Below are 19,773 nucleotides of genomic sequence, written 5' to 3' on the forward strand. Positions count from 1 at the left end.
TCTGAGTGGAGAATTTGCGTGAAAGCTGCAGTAATTCATGCTGTTTTTTCAGTGGGGAGTTCAGAGAAGAACCTTCCACATTCTGTGCACTGCAGAGGTCACTAGCGTGTATATCATTATGAAGCTGTAGGCAGGGCCTATTCCTGCCCGGGAAGCTGGCAGCATAGTGCTGAGCGGGCCACTGAGCATGCGCCGATCTGTCAGCATGCTCAGCAGACCCACACTTCTGGCCTCCCGATTGCTGGCCAGCCCCACGATCCCCGCATTGCTTTCTGAGCACCCCCATGGCTCAATTGCTGGCTGCCCAACCATTCTTGGGGCAGCCCTGAACCCCCCCTCCCGGACAGCCCCAATCTCCAGCCCCCGCAGCGTCGACCCTCCCAGCAGGCTGAACATCCCCCCCCCCCCCCCACCCAAGTCACTGGCTTCCCTCCTTCCCCCACCGATTCTTTTTGCAGTGTGGCAGCGGGACACCCAACCCCCACCGATCATCCCACCAGGCCCCATCCCCAAAGGCCTGGCTCCCTTGGCACTACCCCTTGGGCATTGGCATTTTGCCCCTCAGGCAGTGCCAGGGGGCACAGGTTGACAATGCCCAGGGGCACCCTGCCCCCAATCCACCCCGATTGCCCCCCCATCCCCCTCACTCCAGAGAGTTCAGGCCGCTAGTTTCCCAAAAGTGGGGAGCTACTGTGTAATCCCTGCTGGAGTGAACCACTCTGGTTGGGGGGGTGTGGGGGAGAAAGAGATCCTAGTAGGCCTGGAGATTTCAGTCCCAGGCCCCTAATCTTATTTAAATGACATTCAAATGGCTATGTTAATGATTTCCGTGCCTCCCCGCCTACTTCAGCATGGAGCTGACACTGCGGGAAATCCGGCGTTGGGAGACGCTATTGCAGCGGGAACGCATGCGCGAACCCCACGAATCGGGCGATGCGAGAATCTGAGAATGCCTGAATCACGGCCAATGTTGCCGATTTCTTCTGGTCAGATTCCTACAATTCCAATATCTTTCCAGCTCCCTCTTGTGAGTTCGCAAAGTAATTACAATTATAGTGATTCTAAATGGATGAATGCAGTGGAATGTAGAATAACTTTTTGTGGAAGAAAATAAAGGAGAGAAAATATGAATAAATGAAATATCCAATAAAATGGGGGTGACAAAAATAATGACTAGGGGCGACCTAATAGAAGTTTATAAAATTATGAAGGGCATAGATAGGGTGAACAGTTGGAAGCTTTTTCCCAGGTCAGAAATGACAAACACAAGGGGTCACAAGTTCAAGGTAAGGGGGGCAAGGTTGAATACAGATATGCGGGGGACGTATTTTACACAGAGGGTGGTGGGGGCCTGGAATGCACTACCAAGCAAGGTGGTTGAGGCAGACATGCTAGGATCATTTAAGACTTATCTAGATAGCCACATGAACAGACTGGGAATAGAGGGATACAAACGGATGGTCTCGTTAGGAACACATGATCGGTACAGGCTTGGAGGGCCGAAGGGCCTGTTCCTGTGCTGTATTGTTCTTTGTTTCTTTCTATATAATTAAGATCTGCTTTAACACAAAAATTATTCGTTTGACCCAGTTCAGCAGTTATCAATGTAATATTGCTCTATTTGCTTTTCTCCATGTACATTTAATTGCACATTGATTTTTACATAAACCTACCTGGCAAGTTGATTGTCTGATCACCAAGGAAGAGACGCCTCGCAATACTTCTTCTGTACCAGGCTCTTGGAAAGGCTAGAATCTCACTAAGTCTGCGCATGTCATATTTGAAGGATGCTGACCCTATGTCACAGACAGCTGCAGACCAAAAAGACCAATTAGTGTATATGTTCTAAAGTAAAAAAATTAGATACTTGCTACAGGAAATATGTTAATTTAAGAAAGATCATATCCTCACTGTACACAGCTGAGAAAGATTGTATTAAAAAAAAACTATTTCACACTGGCAGGAACTGAATGCAAAAGTAGGGAGGTTATGATTCAGTGAGACCACTTCTGGAGTGGTCTCTTATTTAAGAAAGAACTGCAGAGAAGATTTACAATACTAAAACCTGGAACAGGCAGGTTATGAAGAAAGGTTAAACAGACTGGGCTTGTATTGAAACATAAAATCCTGAGGGGTCTTGACAAGGTGAATGTGGAGAGGATGCTTCCTCTTTTGGGAAAATCTAGAACCAGGGGTCCTACCTAATTAAGGAGAGAGGATACAATTTATTTCATTTGGATACCCAACATGTCTTGGGACTTTCTTCAAGAATTATTGGATCTTGTAGATTAAGGAAACATAGAAACAGAGTAGGCCGGTCAGCCCCTTGAGTTTGTTCTACTATTCAATTGAATAATAGATTATTTGTATATCAGTTTCATCTTTGTTCCTTTTCTTTTCCTATACTTACCCAATAGCAATCTATAAACCACAGTTTTGAAATTTTCAATTGACATGGCACCCACACAAAGCTTTGGAATATTCTGATCTTCCACCTGCAATTTTTTCATCTATTTCTTTCAAAACTTTAGGGTGGAAACCAACAAACCCTTGAGATTTGTCTATCTCAAGTTCCATTAGTGTTTCCATTACATTTTTTAAAAAAATTAAAATCTATCTACTGATTTATCTCTTGACTATCTCTGTTCTCCATACAATATAAATTCATAAAAGGCACCTGAAAACAAATGTATTAAACTGAAGCAGAAATGAGCAAAATTGCTTGTCGTACCAGAGATATTGATTAATGTGGTTTCCATTTTGTTGTTAATTTTTATTGGTGTTTGATTATCAAACAATGAACCCCCTCCAGATCGTCTCATTCTGGACAAGCTGACTTTCACAAATTCAAGGTTAATACTCAGAGAATCCTTCCGGCCGGTGACAGAGCTGGCTTCTTCATCAACAGCACCTACAGCATGAGAAATTGATCAATAAATTATTTACTTCTATTCTATTTCCAATTTCTAAGTTATTCCATCTTGCAACTTTAGGTCTTTTCAAGTGGACTGATAACCTGTCTTCTCAATACTGAAAATGCTTAAGGTAATTCTCTTCCCTTCCTTTACCACCTTGTCAGAATTACTTGGTTACAATCGGTGACTCATCATTTGATTTGATTTATTGTCACATGTATTAACATAGTGAAAAGTATTGTTTCTTATGCGCTATACAGACAAAGCATACCGTTCATAGAGAAGGAAACGAGTGTGCAGAATGTAGTGTTACAGTCATAGCTAGGGTGTAGAGAAAGATCAACTTAATGCAAGGTAAGTCCATTCAAAAGTCTGACAGCAACAGGGAAGAAGCTGTTCTCGAGTCGGTTGGTACGTGACCTCAGACTTTTGTATCTTTTTATATCATGTGAACATTCATAGAGAAGAATTCAAGCAGAACTACATTTTGGTCTTCAGTTACATATTAACCCACTGCAGCACTTTTTACAATAAAGTTCATGTGGAAATTGAATTTTTTTATTCCTCATGTTGGTTTCCACAGCACTCCAGCAGTGCATTAGCTTCAGCTTCTGCAGTTGTTTGCAGAGCTAATAAATATACATGTTTGACAAATGTTTATGTTGGAAAACAGGCATTTGCGTATATAACCAAATGTAATGATATAATTATGAATCTAAACCAACTATACCACTTCTGTACTTTTTTAAAAAAAGAGCCTTAACACACAGTTTGGACAAGTATTAATTATAATGGAAAACATCAAGAACTAGAATGAAAATTTTAGAACAACTAGCTATACAGCTCAAAACTTTTACCCAGCCCAGCAAAAATATTAGATCTTAAAAAACAATACAGTAACAGTTACACATAAGCAGCAGAAACTATACTGGGTTCTTTTACCTGGAGCACTTGATCCAGGAGTCAGACCAGTTACTGTTGTTTTCTGCTTGCCAGTTCCATACGGGTGAAAAACATAGAGAGAGAAATCTGACATACAAGCTGTAAAGCTCAAGCCTGATGCAGTAGTGCTAGAGTAAGAAAGATCAGATTGACTACTGCTATGTCGGCTTCTTCCAAGAGGGCTTCCAAGTCCAGATGATGAACCTTCAAAAGAGAAATTAGTTGGTTAACAAAGAATGTAAATGATGATCAGATCACAGTCATTTATATTCCTAAGTACTAGTTCATACTAAATTATTTTATTTTGGGTATGAGCTTTAAAGACTTTATTAAATCAATGCAATAGTCTTTCATTTTTCTTAAACTTGAAAATTCTTTAATTAGTGATCATCACATTTGTTGAGTAGTAGTAAGTCAACTCAGTGGGCGGCTCTAAGTGCAGCTACCTTTGTTTTAGAAAAAGAAAACTTCCATCATGTAACAAACCAAGAAAACAGTGAAAAATTAAAGATGGCAGGGCAGCCCGAGATAGTGACTAAAAAGGCATACAGGATGATGAGGAGAGTACAAAAACAAGGAGGCCATGATGCATCTTTGTAAACACTGGTTCAACCTTAAGTGAAGTATTGTGCCAGATTCTGGCCACTGCACCTTAGGAAGGATGCGAAGGCTTTAGTGAGGGTGCAGGAAAAACATACAAGAATTGTTCCAGGGATGAGGGACGTCAGTTACATGGATAGATTGGAGAAGCTAGGACTGTTGTCCATAAAGAGAAGATTGAGAGAAGATTTGAAAGAGGTGTTCAAAACCATGAGGGGACTAGACAGAGTAGACGGTGCAAAGCTGTTCCCTCTTGGTGGAAGCATACATATTTAAGATATTTAGAAAGAAAATGAAAAACCTTTTCCCTGTGATTAGGATCAGGAATGCACTGCCTGAGAATGTGGTGAAGGCAGATTCAATCTCCACCAATTTCAAGGTGAATTAGATAAACCCCTGAATGGAAAAGAAATGCAGTTTTGTGGGAAAAAGGAAGGAAATAGGGTTAGTTAAGTTGCTTTTGCAGAGAGTTGGTACAGACACAACAGGACAAATGACCTCCTTCTGTGCTGCAACCATTCTGTAACTGTATTTTTTTATTATTATTTATGGGTTATGAGCATCACTGGCAAGGCCAACATTTGTTGCCCATCACCAACTACTTTGAGAAAGTGGTGGAGTCACTTTCTTGAACCACTTCAGTCCACATGCTTTAGGTACTCTCTCAGTGCTGTTAGGAAGGAAGTTCCATGTTTTTGACTCATTGAATGGTAATTTAGTTCTAAGTCAGGATTGTTTGTGGCCTTGAGGAGAATTTGCCATTGGTGATGTGCATTTGTTTTTGTTATTCTCGTCTTTTTTAGCTGGTGGAGGATGCTGGCTTGGAAGGTGCTGATAAGTACTTGGAAGAAGGATTGATGAGTTGCTGGATTGCATCTTGTAGATGGTACACACTACTGTCACTGTGCCATTAGCAGGAAGAGTGAAGGCTTCACAGGTGGTTGGGTACCCATGAATGGACAGCTTTGTCTTGAATGGTATCAAGCTTGTTGAGTGTTATTAGAACCACAATCATCCAACAAGTGGAGAGTATTCCATTAACTTCTTGACTTGTACCTTGGAGATGGTGGGTAGACTTTGGAGAGTCAGGTAAATGTGCTATTCACTGCAGAATCCCAGCCCCTGACCTGCCCTTGGAGCCACAAGTACTGGTATTGCTGATCTATTTAAATTTCCGCTCAATGGTAATCCACAAGATATTAATGGCGGGGAGTTCAGCCATGGTAATGCAATTGAACATCAAAGGCCAATGGTTAAAGTCTCTTTTGTTAGAGATGGCCATTACCTGGCACTTGTTTGGTGCAAATGTCACTTCGGCACGGTGGCACAGTGGTTAACACTGCTGCCTCACAACGCCAGGGAGCCGGGTTCGAATCCCGGCTTGGGTCATTCTCCGTACAAAGTCTTCCCGTGACTGCGTGGGTTTCCTCCAGGTGCTCCGGTTTCCTCCCACAGTCTGAAAGACGTGCTGGTTAGGTGCATTGGCAATGCTAAATTTTCCCTCAGTGTACCTTAACGGGCGCCAGAGTGTGGCAACTGGGAATTCTCACAGTAACTTCATTGCAGTGTTAATGTAAGCCTACTTATGACACTAATAAACTTAAAACTTGCCACGTATCAGTCCAAACCCGAATGTTGTCAGGTCCTGCAGCAGAGTCTTAGGGTTAAAGTGATTAGCCTACAAAGACAACAACCATCTTCCTTTGTGCCAGTTTTTCATTTAAGCTTTTACTTGGAACTCATTTAATTGTGTGCCCTCCTTTTTTTTAAAACAAAGTTCACTGAATAGGATAAAACTCACTTTTGCTGTACCATCAAAAGTACATATTATTTATATCACTTTGTGTTTGAAGTAGCTATATATCATATTGACTCAGTGGTAGCATTCTTGCTTGTTAGAAGTTTATTGGTTTCAGTGGCACCTCAGACAGTCACAGCGAAATTCTAGTTTCTAAATATTGGATTCACATCCGGCAGTATATTTATGTCCCATGGAGACAAGTCTCCCGCAATAAGGGCAGCATGTGGCAAAATGGTTAGCTCCAAGGACCTGGGTTTGATTCCAGGCTTAAGTGACTGCGTGGAGTTTACGTTCTCCCCGTGTCAGCATGGGTTTCCTCTGTGTGCTTTGGTTTCTTCCCACAGTCCAAATATGTGTAGGTTAGGTGGATTGGCCATACTAAATTGCCATTAGAATCACAAAGATGTATAGGTCGGAGGATTAGCCATGGTAAATGCACAGGGTTACGGGGTTAGGGTGGAGGGAAGGGCCCTGGGTGGGATGATCTTTCGGATGGTCACTGCAGATTCAATGGGCCGAATGACCTATTTCTGCATTGTAAGGATTCTATGGTTCCAATTCCAGCAAGCAGGAAATCAACGTTCAGCTCCCCGAACGCTGGATTGCTAAAGCTGGGTGTGGAGATGTAACCCCCAATCACATCTAGTCACCTTGTGACAATAATGACTAATAAATGACCTGTCCATGTAATAAAAAACTTAGTTGCAGATGCAACCCTGAGCTCAAACTGTAGAATGTAAAGCACTGGAAGAAATATGTTTCCTCCTGTGCTGTGAACATAAACAGAATATACAACATAGCAATAAAATTGGTTAAAAACTAGAGACACAAGTCATAGAGGACAATTTATGGCTTAAATTATCTTTCCTTGCTCCAAAATTTGGCATGAAATTCCTTCATAATTAGTGAGAGAGCAACAATAAATAGTTTTTTTTTCATTGTTCGACTGGCTCAAGACTCAAATATTGCAGGATATTTTGTGACCATCAGCAAGAAAGAGTAACCTAGAAACACGTCTTTCAGAAATCTACTTTTGGGGTTAAGTGACATTGTACACTGTATAAATATTGCTCCTATTTAGGATCCAACTTAAGTTCTTAACCCAGAGGAGCAGCATAAAATACATGCATGACAAGTGCCCATGCTTTATGCAAGCAAGCTCTGATTCAGTGTCTGCTATTGGCATGTCAAGTGGCTTCCACAAGTTCCAACATAGAATTTTCATTACAGTAGAAGAAAAGGGAATTTTAGATCAAATATTGGATGTTGGATAAGCAGTTTGACAAATCATGGTAGTGGAGGGATCAAAAGGTTTGGTGGCAAGGTAGAGCTGGATATTGTCAGTGGAACCTGATATTGTGTTTCAGATGATTCCTAGGATTCTTTGGGAGGCAAGGGATGAGATAGCAGAGCCTTTGGCATTGATCTTTGGGTCCTCACTGTCCACGGGGGTGGTGCCAGAGGACTGGAGAGTGGCGAATGTGGTTCCTCTGTTTAAGAAAGGGAATAGAAATGATCCTGGTAATTATAGGCCGGTTAGTCTTACTTCGGTGGTCGGTAAGTTGATGGAAAAGGTCCTTAGGGATAGGATTTACGACCATTTAGAAAGATGCAGCTTAATCCGGGATAGTCAGCACGGATTTGTAAAGGGCAAGTCTTGCCTCACAAATTTGATAGAATTTTTTGAGGAGGTAATTAAGTGTGCAGATGAAGGTAGTGCAGTTGATGTCATATACATGGATTTTAGTAAGGCGTTTGATAAAGTCCCCCACGGTTGGCTTATGAAGAAAGTAAGGATGTGTGGGATAGAGGGAAGTTTGGCCAATTGGATAGGTAACTGGCTATCTAACAGAAGCCACACAAGCTTTCGGAGCTCCAAGCCCCTTCTTCAGGCGAGTGGGAATTCTGTTCACAAACAGAGCATATAAAGACACAAACTCAATTTACATGAATAATGGTTGGAATGCGAATACTTACAACTAATCAAGTCTTTAAGAAACAAAACAATGTGAGTGGAGAGAGCATCAAGACAGGCTAAAAAGATGTGTATTGTCTCCAGACAAGACAGCCAGTGAAACTCTGTGGGGGTTACAAATAGTGTGACATGAACCCAATATCCCGGGATATTGGGTTCATGTCACACTATTTGTAACCCCCACAGAGTTTCACTGGCTGTCTTGTCTGGAGACAATACACTTCTTTTTAGCCTGTCTTGATGCTCTCTCCACTCACGTTGTTTTGTTTCTTAAAGACTTGATTAGTTGTAAGTATTCGCATTCCAACCATTATTCATGTAAATTGAGTTTGTGTCTTTATATGCTCTGTTTGTGAACAGAATTCCCACTCACCTGAAGAAGGGGCTTGGAGCTCCGAAAGCTTGTGTGGCTTTTGCTACCAGACAAACCTGTTGGACTTTAACCTGGTGTTGTTAAACCTCTTACTGTGTTTACCCCAGTCCAACGCCGGCATCTCCACATCATATCTAACAGAAGACAGAGGGTGGTGGTGGATGGAGAATTTTCGGACTGGAAACCGGTTACCAGCGGAGTGCCACAGGGATCAGTGCTTGGTCCTCTGCTATTTGTAATTTTTATAAATGACTTGGATGAGGGGGCTGAAGGGTGGATCAGTAAATTTGCTGATGACACCAAGATTGGTGGAGTAGTGGATGAGGTGGAGGGCTGTTGTAGGCTGCAAAGAGATATAGATAGGATGCAGAGCTGGGCTGAAAAATGGCAAATGGAGTTTAACCCTGACAAATGCGAGGTGATTCATTTTGGTAGGACAAATTTAAATGTAGATTACAGGGTCAAAGGTAGGGTTCTGAAGAATGTGGAGGAACAGAAAGATCTTGGGGTTCATATCCATAGATCTCTGAAGGTTGCCACTCAAGTGGATAGAGCCGTGAAGAAGGCCTATAGTGTGTTGGCGTTCATTAACAGGGGGTTTGAGTTTAAGAGCCGTGGGGTTATGCTGCAACTGTACAGGACCTTGGTGAGACCACATTTGGAATATTGTGTGCAGTTCTGGTCACCTCACTACAAGAAGGATGTGGAGACACTGGAAAGAGTGCAAAGGAGATTTACCAGGATGCTGCCTGGTTTGGAGGGTAGGTTTTATGAGGAAAGGTTGAGGGAACTTGGGCTTTTCTCTTTGGAGCGGAGGAGGTTGAGAGGAGACTTGATAGAGGTTTATAAGATGATGAGGGGGATAGATAGAGTGAACGTTCAAAGACTATTTCCTCGGGTGAATGGAGCGGTAACTAGGGGGCATAACTATAGGGTGCCATTGGTGACAATGAAAATGGTGGTTTCAGTATTGTGGCAGAGATAGAAATATGATTAATATTGTTAATGCATTTTACTTGGAGTGACTTAATTGTTTTAGGCTTCTCTATTTACATTTTGAAATACATATTCTTCAATTACTCTATTTGAATGAACTTAAAACCCTGAGGTTTAGAATCAAGTGGAAACTTTCCTTTTTAGCAGCTACCCCAACATTATAAAATCTGTGAAGCCCAATCTAAACAAATCCAGTCTTAAACTCATCAAATTGGTTCTATCGGGGCTTTGACCACAATTCTCTCAGCTCAAGTGAGGCTCCAAAAATAGGAACATTTTCCAATGCCTCAAGCTCATTTTCATATCTCTCACCTTCAGGAAATAATAATGATACTGTGATGCTTTTTAAACAGACTAAATAACTCTGTGGATACCAAACAGGTGAAGTTAATTATTCTGCTATGCTAATCAGAGAATGGGCACCGATGGTTTCAATCAACTATCTAGCTGGGCTTACTGCAGGAAGTGGAAGGTCAAAAAGCAATGTATCACATAAGTATTTTTGAGCAAGGCGGCACAATTGTCTGTGTACTTAAACAGATTCATCATGAAGTGATTGTCATAAGAACATAAGAAATAGGAGCAGGAGTAGGCCATCTAGCCCCTCAAGCCTGCTCCACCATTCAATAAGATCTGATAGTGGGTTCAGTTCCACTTACCCGCCCGCTCCCCATAACCCTCAACTCCCTTAATGGTTAAGGGAATGTCAAGCAATAACTCATTATCTACCTGCTGAATAGTGGGACAAAAACATAACTACTTCAACTGAGGTTGAAGAGTGCAGCAACAACATTGAAAATGCCTGAATAAATAACCCTGGAATCAATGGAGTAATTATTTTCCAGTATTAAATGAGGTATCAGTTGAAAAGAATTATAAGAAAAGCACCCCATAACATAGACTGGCTTTTGAAGCAGAACCAGAACGAAAAAATAAAAGAGAAAGGTCTGTTCGTATGCCTTGCTGGGCATAAAAGAAAATAAACTGGAAACTTTGGCTGTAGTAGCTGAGATGTAGAAATATGTCTGCTTTGAAATACAGGACATTTAAAGAAGCCAGCAAGGGTCTTTAGATTAGCCTGGGATGATGCCGCATGCCACAAAATTAAATTGAAATCTTGTATCTGGGTGCTTAAGTGTGAAATAAAGGCAGCTGCTGTTGATCATCATTAAAGCAGAGAGCAGTTAGTCTGTCCTGGGAGATCCTTGGTCAGAATTTTGCATACTTCCTTCATGAGTCACAATAGTACAGGTCTCATCTGCAAATGGAGAATGATTTACAGGTGCCATTGTTAACCATTACAATTAAGACTTTGCAGTGAGTATTAGGCACACCCACCTTATTGATATCTGTAAGTAAATAGCTGTTTTCTTAAAAATATTATTCAAAACATTTTACTTGCAACAATTTCATATTATATGAGCATTGCATATGGATTGTAGCAGTTCAAGGTGGCAGCTCACCACCACCTTCTCAAGAGTAATTAGGGATGAGCAATAAATGCTGGATGAGCTAATGGCACCCACAGCCCATGAATAAATTAAAAAAAATACATAGTATAATTTAGATGGAGGGTGGTGGTAAAAAGGGGTTCTTCAAAATAAGTTGAAGCACCGCTGGGTTAATCAGCAAACACAATCTCTAACAGAAGCTGGAATGCAGACACTGCTGTTGCATTGTAATGTCACATTCTCACAAAATTGTTAAAGCAAGCAATGTCAAGATTAGGAGAAAAAGTGCAATTGCCACAGAGAGAGTATCAGGTCCTCTTGTATATCTTGTAAAAATGGGAAAGTGACAAGTAACAAACCAAGGATGTTAATACAGTTTCTTCATTTTATTGTTTAGCTTCTTTTATAACACATAGAGCTCTTGCACTACTTTACTTACATACCTGTTTTGTTAGCAGCAGTTTTTAATACTGTTTGAGCAAGCAGTGAAGTGGTGGTGGCAGACATCTGAGTTCCATCAAATGCATGCGAGAAACCTAAGCTTTCCAGGTCACTTCTATTCGATGAGAACACCAAGTCCAGTGAAGGCAGTTTTAACATGCATTCCACCCTTGATACAGGTAAACAGCTGAACTTAATCTGTGAAGGCTACAGGGTACAAAGAAAAATAAGGGTTTTGGAGGTGTGTGAAACAGTTAAAACATATTTTATTCATACAAAGTAAAACTATAACACAAGTCTACCCAAGTTAACTAAATAAATTAAATATACTGAGTAAATTATAGATCTCGTGCGGTCCTGCTTATTGGTAATTCAGAACCTGAAGTATGTTCACTGATGCTCTGCTTTGGAATGCAGCAACCTGAAGCAAAAATTGTTTTATTACGATGATCAGTAAACCAACATAATAAAGAAACATAATCCATGACTGACAAGGTTAAAAACTACTATACACCAGATCAACATAAATAAACATACATTGGTGGTTAATGTCGAAGCAATGGGGCTCACCACTGACTTCAAAGAAAGCTGCCTACAAAGACCTAGGGCAGAATTTTCTCTTCTTTTGACTGTGTCAACTCAGGCAGAAAAAGCTGTGTGCTTAGCATGCAACCTTGGTGCCCCAATCTGAACAATGGGGACATGGGTCCATGTAGGTACCAATGACATAGGCAGGATGAGGAAAGAGGTTCTGCATAGCCAGTATGAGGAGCTAGGAACCAAATTAAGAAGCAGAACCTCAAAGGTAATAATTTCTAGATGATTACCTGAGCCAAGTGCAAGTTGGCACAGGACAAATAATATTAGAGGAAGTAATGTGTGACTCAAAGACTGGTGTGGGATAAGTAAAGTTCAGTTCATGGGCACTGGCACCAGTACTGGGGAAAGTGGGATCTGCACTGTTGGGATGGGCCACACCTGAACCATGCTGGGGCTGATGTTCGAGTGAGCTGCATAACTAAAGAGCATACCAAAGAGTAGAGACAAGCAAGAAAGAAAGGTACTAATATGGGAAATGATAAATAGAACACGACAGAAAGGGACAGAGAATACAAATCTAAGTAAAACAGCAGACAAGGCTAGATGCTAAAAGGACAACATTTAAGGCCTTATATCTTAATGCATTTGGCATTCAAAACAGAACAGGTGAACTGATAGCGCAAATAAACATAATAAGTATGATCTGATAGCTATGACAGAGAAATGGTTACAGCATGCTGGCACAGTGGTTAGCACTGCTGTGTCACAGTGCCAGGGACCTGGGTTCAATTCCAGCCTTGGGTGACTATCTGTGTGGAGTTTGCACGTTCTCCACGTGTCTGCGTGGGTTTCCTCCAGGTGCTCCGGTTTCCTCGCACGGTCCAAAGATGTGTGGGTTAGGTTGATTGGCCTGGCAAGTTGCCCCATAGTGTCAGGGGGTCTGGTAGGGTTTAAATACATGGAGTTAAGGGGATAGAACCTGGATAGGATTGTGGTCAGTGCAGACTCGATGGGGCAAATGGACTCCTTCTGCACTGTAGTGATTCTATGATTCTGTGATGACATAGATTGGGACCTTAATGTTAAGGGGTATATTACATTTAGGAAGGTCAGGAAGTTAAAAACAGGTAGAGGGGTGGCACTGTTAATTAATGATGGTATTAGGATATTAGGGAGAGATGACCTAAATTCAGGAAACCAGGAAGTGGAAGGAGTTTGAGTTGAGATAAGAAAAGGCAAAAAGTCACTTGTGGGAGTGGTGTACAGGCCCCTAATTGTAACTACATGGTAGGGCAAAGTATAAAAGAAGAGATAATAAGGGCTTGTCATAAAGATACTGCAATAATCAGGGGAGATTTTAATCTACAGATATACTGGAAAAATCAGATAGGCAAAAGTATCGTAGATGAGGAAGGCACCCTAAGGTAGCAATAATCATAATATGATTGGATTTTGCATTCAGTTTGAAGGAGAGAAGAGTGTGTCCAAGACCAGTATTTAAAACTTAAATAAGGGCAATTATGAGGGCATGAAAGCGGAGCTAGCTAAAGTGAATTGACAAATGTGCTTAAGGGATAGATAATTTGTTGTTCAGTGGCAGGTATTTAAAGGGATATTTCAGAAAACACAGAAAAGACACATTCCAATGAGAAATAAAAAATTCAAGGGGAGGGCCCATTGTTTGTGGTTAACTCAAAAAATTAAAGACAATATTAAATATTCAAAGACTGCTCCCTCAAAAGACAGTGGAAGCAGTGTCTATGAATATTTTGAAGGCTGAGCTAGATAGATTCTTGATTAACAAGGGGGTGAATGGTTAATGGAGGCAGGCATGAATGTGGGGTTGAATTTACAATCAGATCACCCATGATCTTATTGAATGGCAGAGCAGGCTTGAGGGGCCAAGTGGCCTACCCCTGCTCCTAATTGGTATGTTCATATGTAGAGCTGGGTACCGGCAGGGTACATGTGAAAATGAGCTCACATTTTTGGATAACATCACTGAAGGGCAGCATATAGTTTAGGGGCAGGGGGTGCTACAGATCGATCCTTATCAATACCTGAGCAAGAAGTGAAAGGATTGCAAGTGATATGCTGGCTACAGTTAAACAGGTAAAAATGGAACCAGGAAAGAGGATTTCCACAAAGTTTGAAAGACATTACTGAAGGTCGAGAAGGGATCATTTATCTTTGTCACTCTTTTAGAATATTGCATCATCCTAATAAAATAATTTAAGAATTATTTATAGAGCTTTAATTTCAATTGAGTCAGAAATAAAAACGGCATCTTGAACCAGTTTGAAAAAAAACTTCAGTGATATGATATACTTCAATTGAAGCCATTCATGTGCTTACTTTCCTATCTGTTTATAGGATTGTTGCCAATCTTTAAATGAACCACTTATGTACAAGGACTTCCATGAGCCAATGAGATGAGCCATTCTAGCCAAGATTTTTAATTATAGACTGCAAACTTATCCAAAATCTATCTTTTTCGTTAAATTAGAATGTTTACAAATTTAATGTTTAACAAATAAATATTCCCGAAAAATCTTTATATTTGTTCCAGGGAAAGTGGAAGTGATATTCTTACCTGCACCCTGACATAAACCACAACATCCACTGGAAATGACGAATACGAATATGTCGATGAAGATACTAATGATGTTGTTGATTCCTCCATTGCATCTTGAACTTCAAACTGACCCATATCTTCATCTTGGGAGCTGAGAGCTGTTACCCAGAGTGAAATTAAATTAGTCAGTAGTAAAGACTATATTGCTTTCCTCAATCCCATTTTATATCTCAAATCAATATTTGCTTGGTAATACAGAATTTGAATATTGCTGAAAAGGGAGACATGCTTTCTCCATGGCAACACCTCAACTAATCAGAGTTGAATTGCCAACTCATCAACACCCTTTTCTCCTGTTACATAAACAGCTATAATCTTTTCATATTTGGATTTGTTGCATTTGTCCTGATCAATGCAAGTCAAAAAGCTTCAACAACATGTTTCCCTTTTCACCAATATACAAATTAGTATCTACACTTACATTTTATCACACAATATCAATTTAAACCTCTGATCTTTAGAGTAAAATAAAGCAAATAATTTGTTATACAATATTGGCGTTAGTTAACAATTTGTTACAAGTTATAACTATGAGGTACAGGTATAATGTTTATTTGTAAGCACAATAAATGCCACTAATAATTCTCAGTACATCAACCCAGATTTCAAGAATAGAAATACAGATGGGAGGAGGAAGGTGCAGAGAGGCACAATTTACTAATGAGGCTTATTGATTATTGCATGCAGTGTGACAGGGGAAAGAAATAGTATTGTCAGGTCAGTTAGCACTCAGCAGGTGAAGCCACAGTATATAGGTCAACGTGATCTTTAAGATCCTTCATATTTTGAAAAACATGTGGAAGAAGGCACTAAGATAAACAATAAAGTTTACTGGCAATTACCTTCCCTTTTATCTTACTTTATATGGGTATGACTGCCGAGGTAGAAATGTCTGTCTGATGGTCAATAAGCCATATTTGCTGAATACTTTTACATGGGAGTACTCATAACTCAAATATAGGTGGTAGATTGAAGAAGTAGATGGATAATTTTGAACTACTTAAAAAAAAATAAAAGACCTGCTAACTAATGTATCTTCCATTTGGTAGCTTTCGTTTCTCTCCGCAACATTACGATGGGAATTTTCCTGTCCCGCCCGCCACGGGAATCATAGCGAGTGGGACGGGACAATTGATACCCTACATCTCAAAGAATGCTCAACATTCTTTTGTTTTAGAAGGCAGCCTTCCGAAGATGTGGAAGTCTTTGCCACTCAGGAGTTAAAAGTAATTAACTGTAGTAAGAACATAGAGCCTAAGAAATTATAAAGTTTGGAGAAGTGATGTGAATTGCATTAGCTCCATTTTCTATAGGTTGGAAATTGAAAAAATACATACTAGCAGCATATCAATAATCTGCACTCACTGATCCTGTGTCATTTCCCTTTTTAAAATCTTGACATTCCACGTGAGGGGAATGAAATTTTGTTAGTGATCTGAATGAAATTCTCGCTCAGTTAGATGCATAGCAAACACTACTTCAACAATGTGCCTCAACCTAACCCTTATAATAGCACTTACTGAACTATCATGATCTTTTTTTCCATTTCTCCAGAGAAGTCCTTTTATTGCCTCTTATAGAGATCACCAGCTAGCACCAAATTAGGGATGCTTTTTGGCTGCTGCTCTGCATGGAGGTTTCAACTTCATAAAGTTTTTACATTTAAAAGACTGGATTCTATCAGTCTCAACTGGATGCGGAACATAAATTCCAGAGGTGAAAGGCAAGTGTCTAACAAAGTGTATCAAAACAAAGTCTGGTCAGTAACTGTCAGATCCCATTTGATTTTACTGGAAATTCATGCTTTAGTTTTCTTCATGGAGCCTGCCTGTTTGCACTCCCTGTTCAGCAAGCATAAATATGTATGCCTCTTTTGATGGCAATACTATACAGCATACAACACACTAGAATAAGTTCTCTCAGACTCACTCTGCTCACACCATACCTGAGCAGTCCAAACTTTGGATACATTGGGCATAATTTTAACTTGTGCGACAGGAATAGGTTCTGGTGTGGACAAGGTGGTGGACGGTTACTTCTGCAAAGACGACCAACAAATGCCCCTGCCTTAACAGTGTTTGAATGCCCCATGGAGATGTTGAATGTGATTCACCCAAGTTGGCTCCAAAGTGCCCCAGCCAGAGAGAAAACCAGAGTGTTTCCCGCTGGCATTAGCAGCACCTGTCAAGTGGGATTCACCCACCTGATCAATGCAAATTCATGCATTGCAGGAAATATGAAGGCCAGCCAGCTTTTCTGCGATCGGGTTGCCATTTTGATAGAAAGGAGGAAGTAAAAGCACTTAGCTGCTTTGAGGTTGCATGCATCTGTCAAGCAGAACTATGATGTTTAGAATCGTTGTGGTTGGGTACAATGGGGGGTACTTCAGATGCATTCAACCGAGAAGGGAAAGATAAAAAAACAAACTTTGAGCATGCTGTGTAAAAACCATTAAGCTGTCAATCAAAGGCTAGTTCAAAGTTCTGGACTGTGAAACTGAATGAGAACAAGGGTTTCAAAGTTTGCAATGGATTTTTAACAAAGGCTGGCAAAGATTTTGATCTTTCTAGGAAGGCTCAAAGTCTTGGAAAATATACAGTGTTAAAAGAATGGGTCCGAGTGAGCAGCACAGTGGTTAGCACTGCTGCCTCACAGCGCCAGCGACTCGTGTTTGATTTCCAGCTTGGGTCACTGTCTGTATGAAGTTTGCACAGACTGCGTGGGTTTCCTCCAGGTGCTCCGGTTTCCTCCCACAGTCCAAAGATGTGCGGGTTAGGTTGATTGGCCATGCTAAATTAACCGTAGTTTCAGGGGGATTAGCAGAGTAAATATGTGGCGTTACAGGGATAGGGCAGGATTGTTATCGGTGCAGGCTCGATGGGCCGAATGGTTTTCTTTTGTACTGTAGGGATTCTTTGAAACTCTGAGTGAGCAGCGGTTGGGAGGGAATCCCCCCTGAGAGAAAGGGACTTCTCCTGCGAATTAAAGAACTTCAAAGGGGTCGTCTGACACCTGCAGCTTCTTAGAGAGAGAAAGGGGAATTCCTTCTGCAGAATGGAGTGCTGTTGTAATTTGGAAGCCTTCCAGGTGTCCAGAGGACACGGAGATTAAATTGAGCAGACCACTTCAAAGGTTTTACAAAACTCAGACAAGAATGAAGATTTTAATCAGAGAGCCTGAATACACCATGCCAAGAGTGATCTTTAGGTTTCCTAGGGCTAGAAGGGGCAGTCCAGCCATGAGACCTCATCCCACAGACCCGAGATTAACCCCTTGCCCCTAGCTGGAGCCCACCCACCCCCGAGGTCCCTTGGGGATCCTTCCTCTGCAGCCTGGCAGTGGCACATGGACACTGAACTTACCTCCTTGAACCCCCTTGGGGTTCACTGCACCAGGTCCACTAATGTCAGGACCCATCACCAAGGCCCACCCGGTGTAGTTTCTGCCACTGAATCGGGCTTCCACTCCATTGATAAAATGCAAATCAGTGGATTTGCATAATTATCAATTTTTGAATCACCCCCACCCCTGTCTGTTATTTGCATATAGGAGACAATTATTTGCAAATTTAACCCAACATTCTGGTTTTAACAGCCAATACAAGATTTTCCGAGGGGTATGAAACTCACCAGGGCCAACAAGGTGAGAATACAGCAAGACTTGATGATTCTCTGAAACTGATGGGCTGGAAATCCTTTAAAGGCTAAAATAGTACAGCTGCCTCCTTGCCTAGGTTAAAAACTTGCTCGCGAGACTTACTATCAGAGTGTGTTTTCACTGCTTTGCAGGAGATTCTCAACATTCTGAAAGTCATTTCTACTACCTTGGATTTTTACTCACCTTGATCTGCACTTTATTGCTGTCAGCCTTCTCTGCAACATGAAAGCAAGTGATGCAGCTCTGGCGAGGAACAGATGGGGCTGTGTCAGGAACACCAAAAGCAACAGGAGCAACACCTTCAGAAGCAATGGTCTTCTTTTCAGCCACCTGTTGTTCACAGGTCAGCAGGGATAGACACAGAGTTCCTGTTCAGAGAAGGCACTCTCCCCAGCACAAGGTATACAAAGGATCGCCCTTCTTGACTAGTCTGAGAAGCAATGCCTCAGGCTCAGACTATTATGGCAGGCTGTGCTGACATTTGCAGTCTCAAGATCTCCTTCTCAGTGGACCAGGTGGGCACACATTGCCATTGGCTATCAAGGACATGACTGTTCTGGGATCTGCCGATAACATCTGCAGAATTTCAATAATCTGTTTCCCACAAGTGTCCAGGGGATTGACGCCAGGTTTGTCAGAACAATCATTTATGCCCATTTTCCTATTGATGAAGCCAGTCAGGAACAGAGGGTAGTTGCATTTGCTGTGCAGTGGCTAGATTCCCACAGGTGCATAAACTGCACACGTGTGGCAATAAGAATGCTTAGGGGAGGTGGTGGCTGAGTGGTAGTGTCAGTGGCCTATTAACCCAGGGTCCCAGGGTAATGCTGTGGGGGGCCTTGGTTTGAATCCACCATGGCAGATGGTGAAATTTGAATTCAACAAAAATCTCAAATTAAAAGTCTAATGATGACCATGAAACCGTTGTTGATTGTTGTAAAAACCCACCTGGTTCACTAATGGCCTTTAGGGAAGGAATCATAGAATCCCTACAGTGCAGAAGGAGGCCATTCGGCCCATCAAGTCTGCACTGACCACAATCCCACCCAGGCCCTATCCCCACATATTTTACCTGCTAATCCCTCTAACCTACGCATCTCAGGACACTAAGGGGCAATTTTTTAACCTGGCCAATCAACCTAACCCGCACATCTTTGGACTGTGGGAGGAAACCGGAGCACCCGGAGGAAACCCACGCAGACACGAGGAGAATGTGCAAACTCCACACAGACAGTGACCCGAGCCGGGAATCGAACCCGGGAATCTGACATCCTTACCCTGGTCTGGTCTGCATGTGACTCCAGACGCACGGCAATGTGGTTCAGTTCAAGGGCAATTAGAGATGGGCAATGAATGCTGACCCAGCCAGTGACATCCACATCCCATAAATAAACTTGAAAAAGTTCAACCAGCAGTCTACTCCATTAATGTTCAGTTGGTAGGATTT

The 19,773-nt window shown here is 41.5% G+C and overlaps 1 protein-coding gene and 1 long non-coding RNA gene across 10 annotated transcripts in view; one reads left to right on the plus strand and one right to left on the minus strand.

The window, feature by feature from the left end:
- The window catches only part of kiaa1109 (KIAA1109 ortholog), a 449,716-nt gene that overhangs the window by 39,283 nt on the left and 390,660 nt on the right, over positions 1-19,773 (minus strand). For all 9 annotated transcript variants that reach the window (XR_013497649.1, XR_013497648.1, XM_078211413.1 and 6 more), the window contains 5 exons: positions 14,628-14,767; positions 11,497-11,701; positions 3,858-4,061; positions 2,732-2,911; positions 1,674-1,811 (listed from right to left, as the gene is read on the minus strand). Coding sequence is in view for 7 of the 9 variants with exons in the window: in XM_078211413.1 (XP_078067539.1) it covers positions 1,674-1,811; positions 2,732-2,911; positions 3,858-4,061; positions 11,497-11,701; positions 14,628-14,767 (867 nt within the window). In the remaining 2 variants the exon portion in view is untranslated. The remainder of the gene's footprint in view (positions 1-1,673; positions 1,812-2,731; positions 2,912-3,857; positions 4,062-11,496; positions 11,702-14,627; positions 14,768-19,773) is intronic.
- On the plus strand, positions 944-14,690 carry LOC144492891 (uncharacterized). Its single transcript, XR_013497652.1, has 3 exons — positions 944-1,027; positions 2,994-3,045; positions 14,604-14,690. It is a non-coding gene; the product is annotated as an uncharacterized LOC144492891 (long non-coding RNA).

Source organism: Mustelus asterias, chromosome 1, assembly GCF_964213995.1.
Source record: "Mustelus asterias chromosome 1, sMusAst1.hap1.1, whole genome shotgun sequence".
In the NCBI taxonomy this organism is placed as follows: Eukaryota; Metazoa; Chordata; class Chondrichthyes; order Carcharhiniformes; family Triakidae; genus Mustelus; species Mustelus asterias.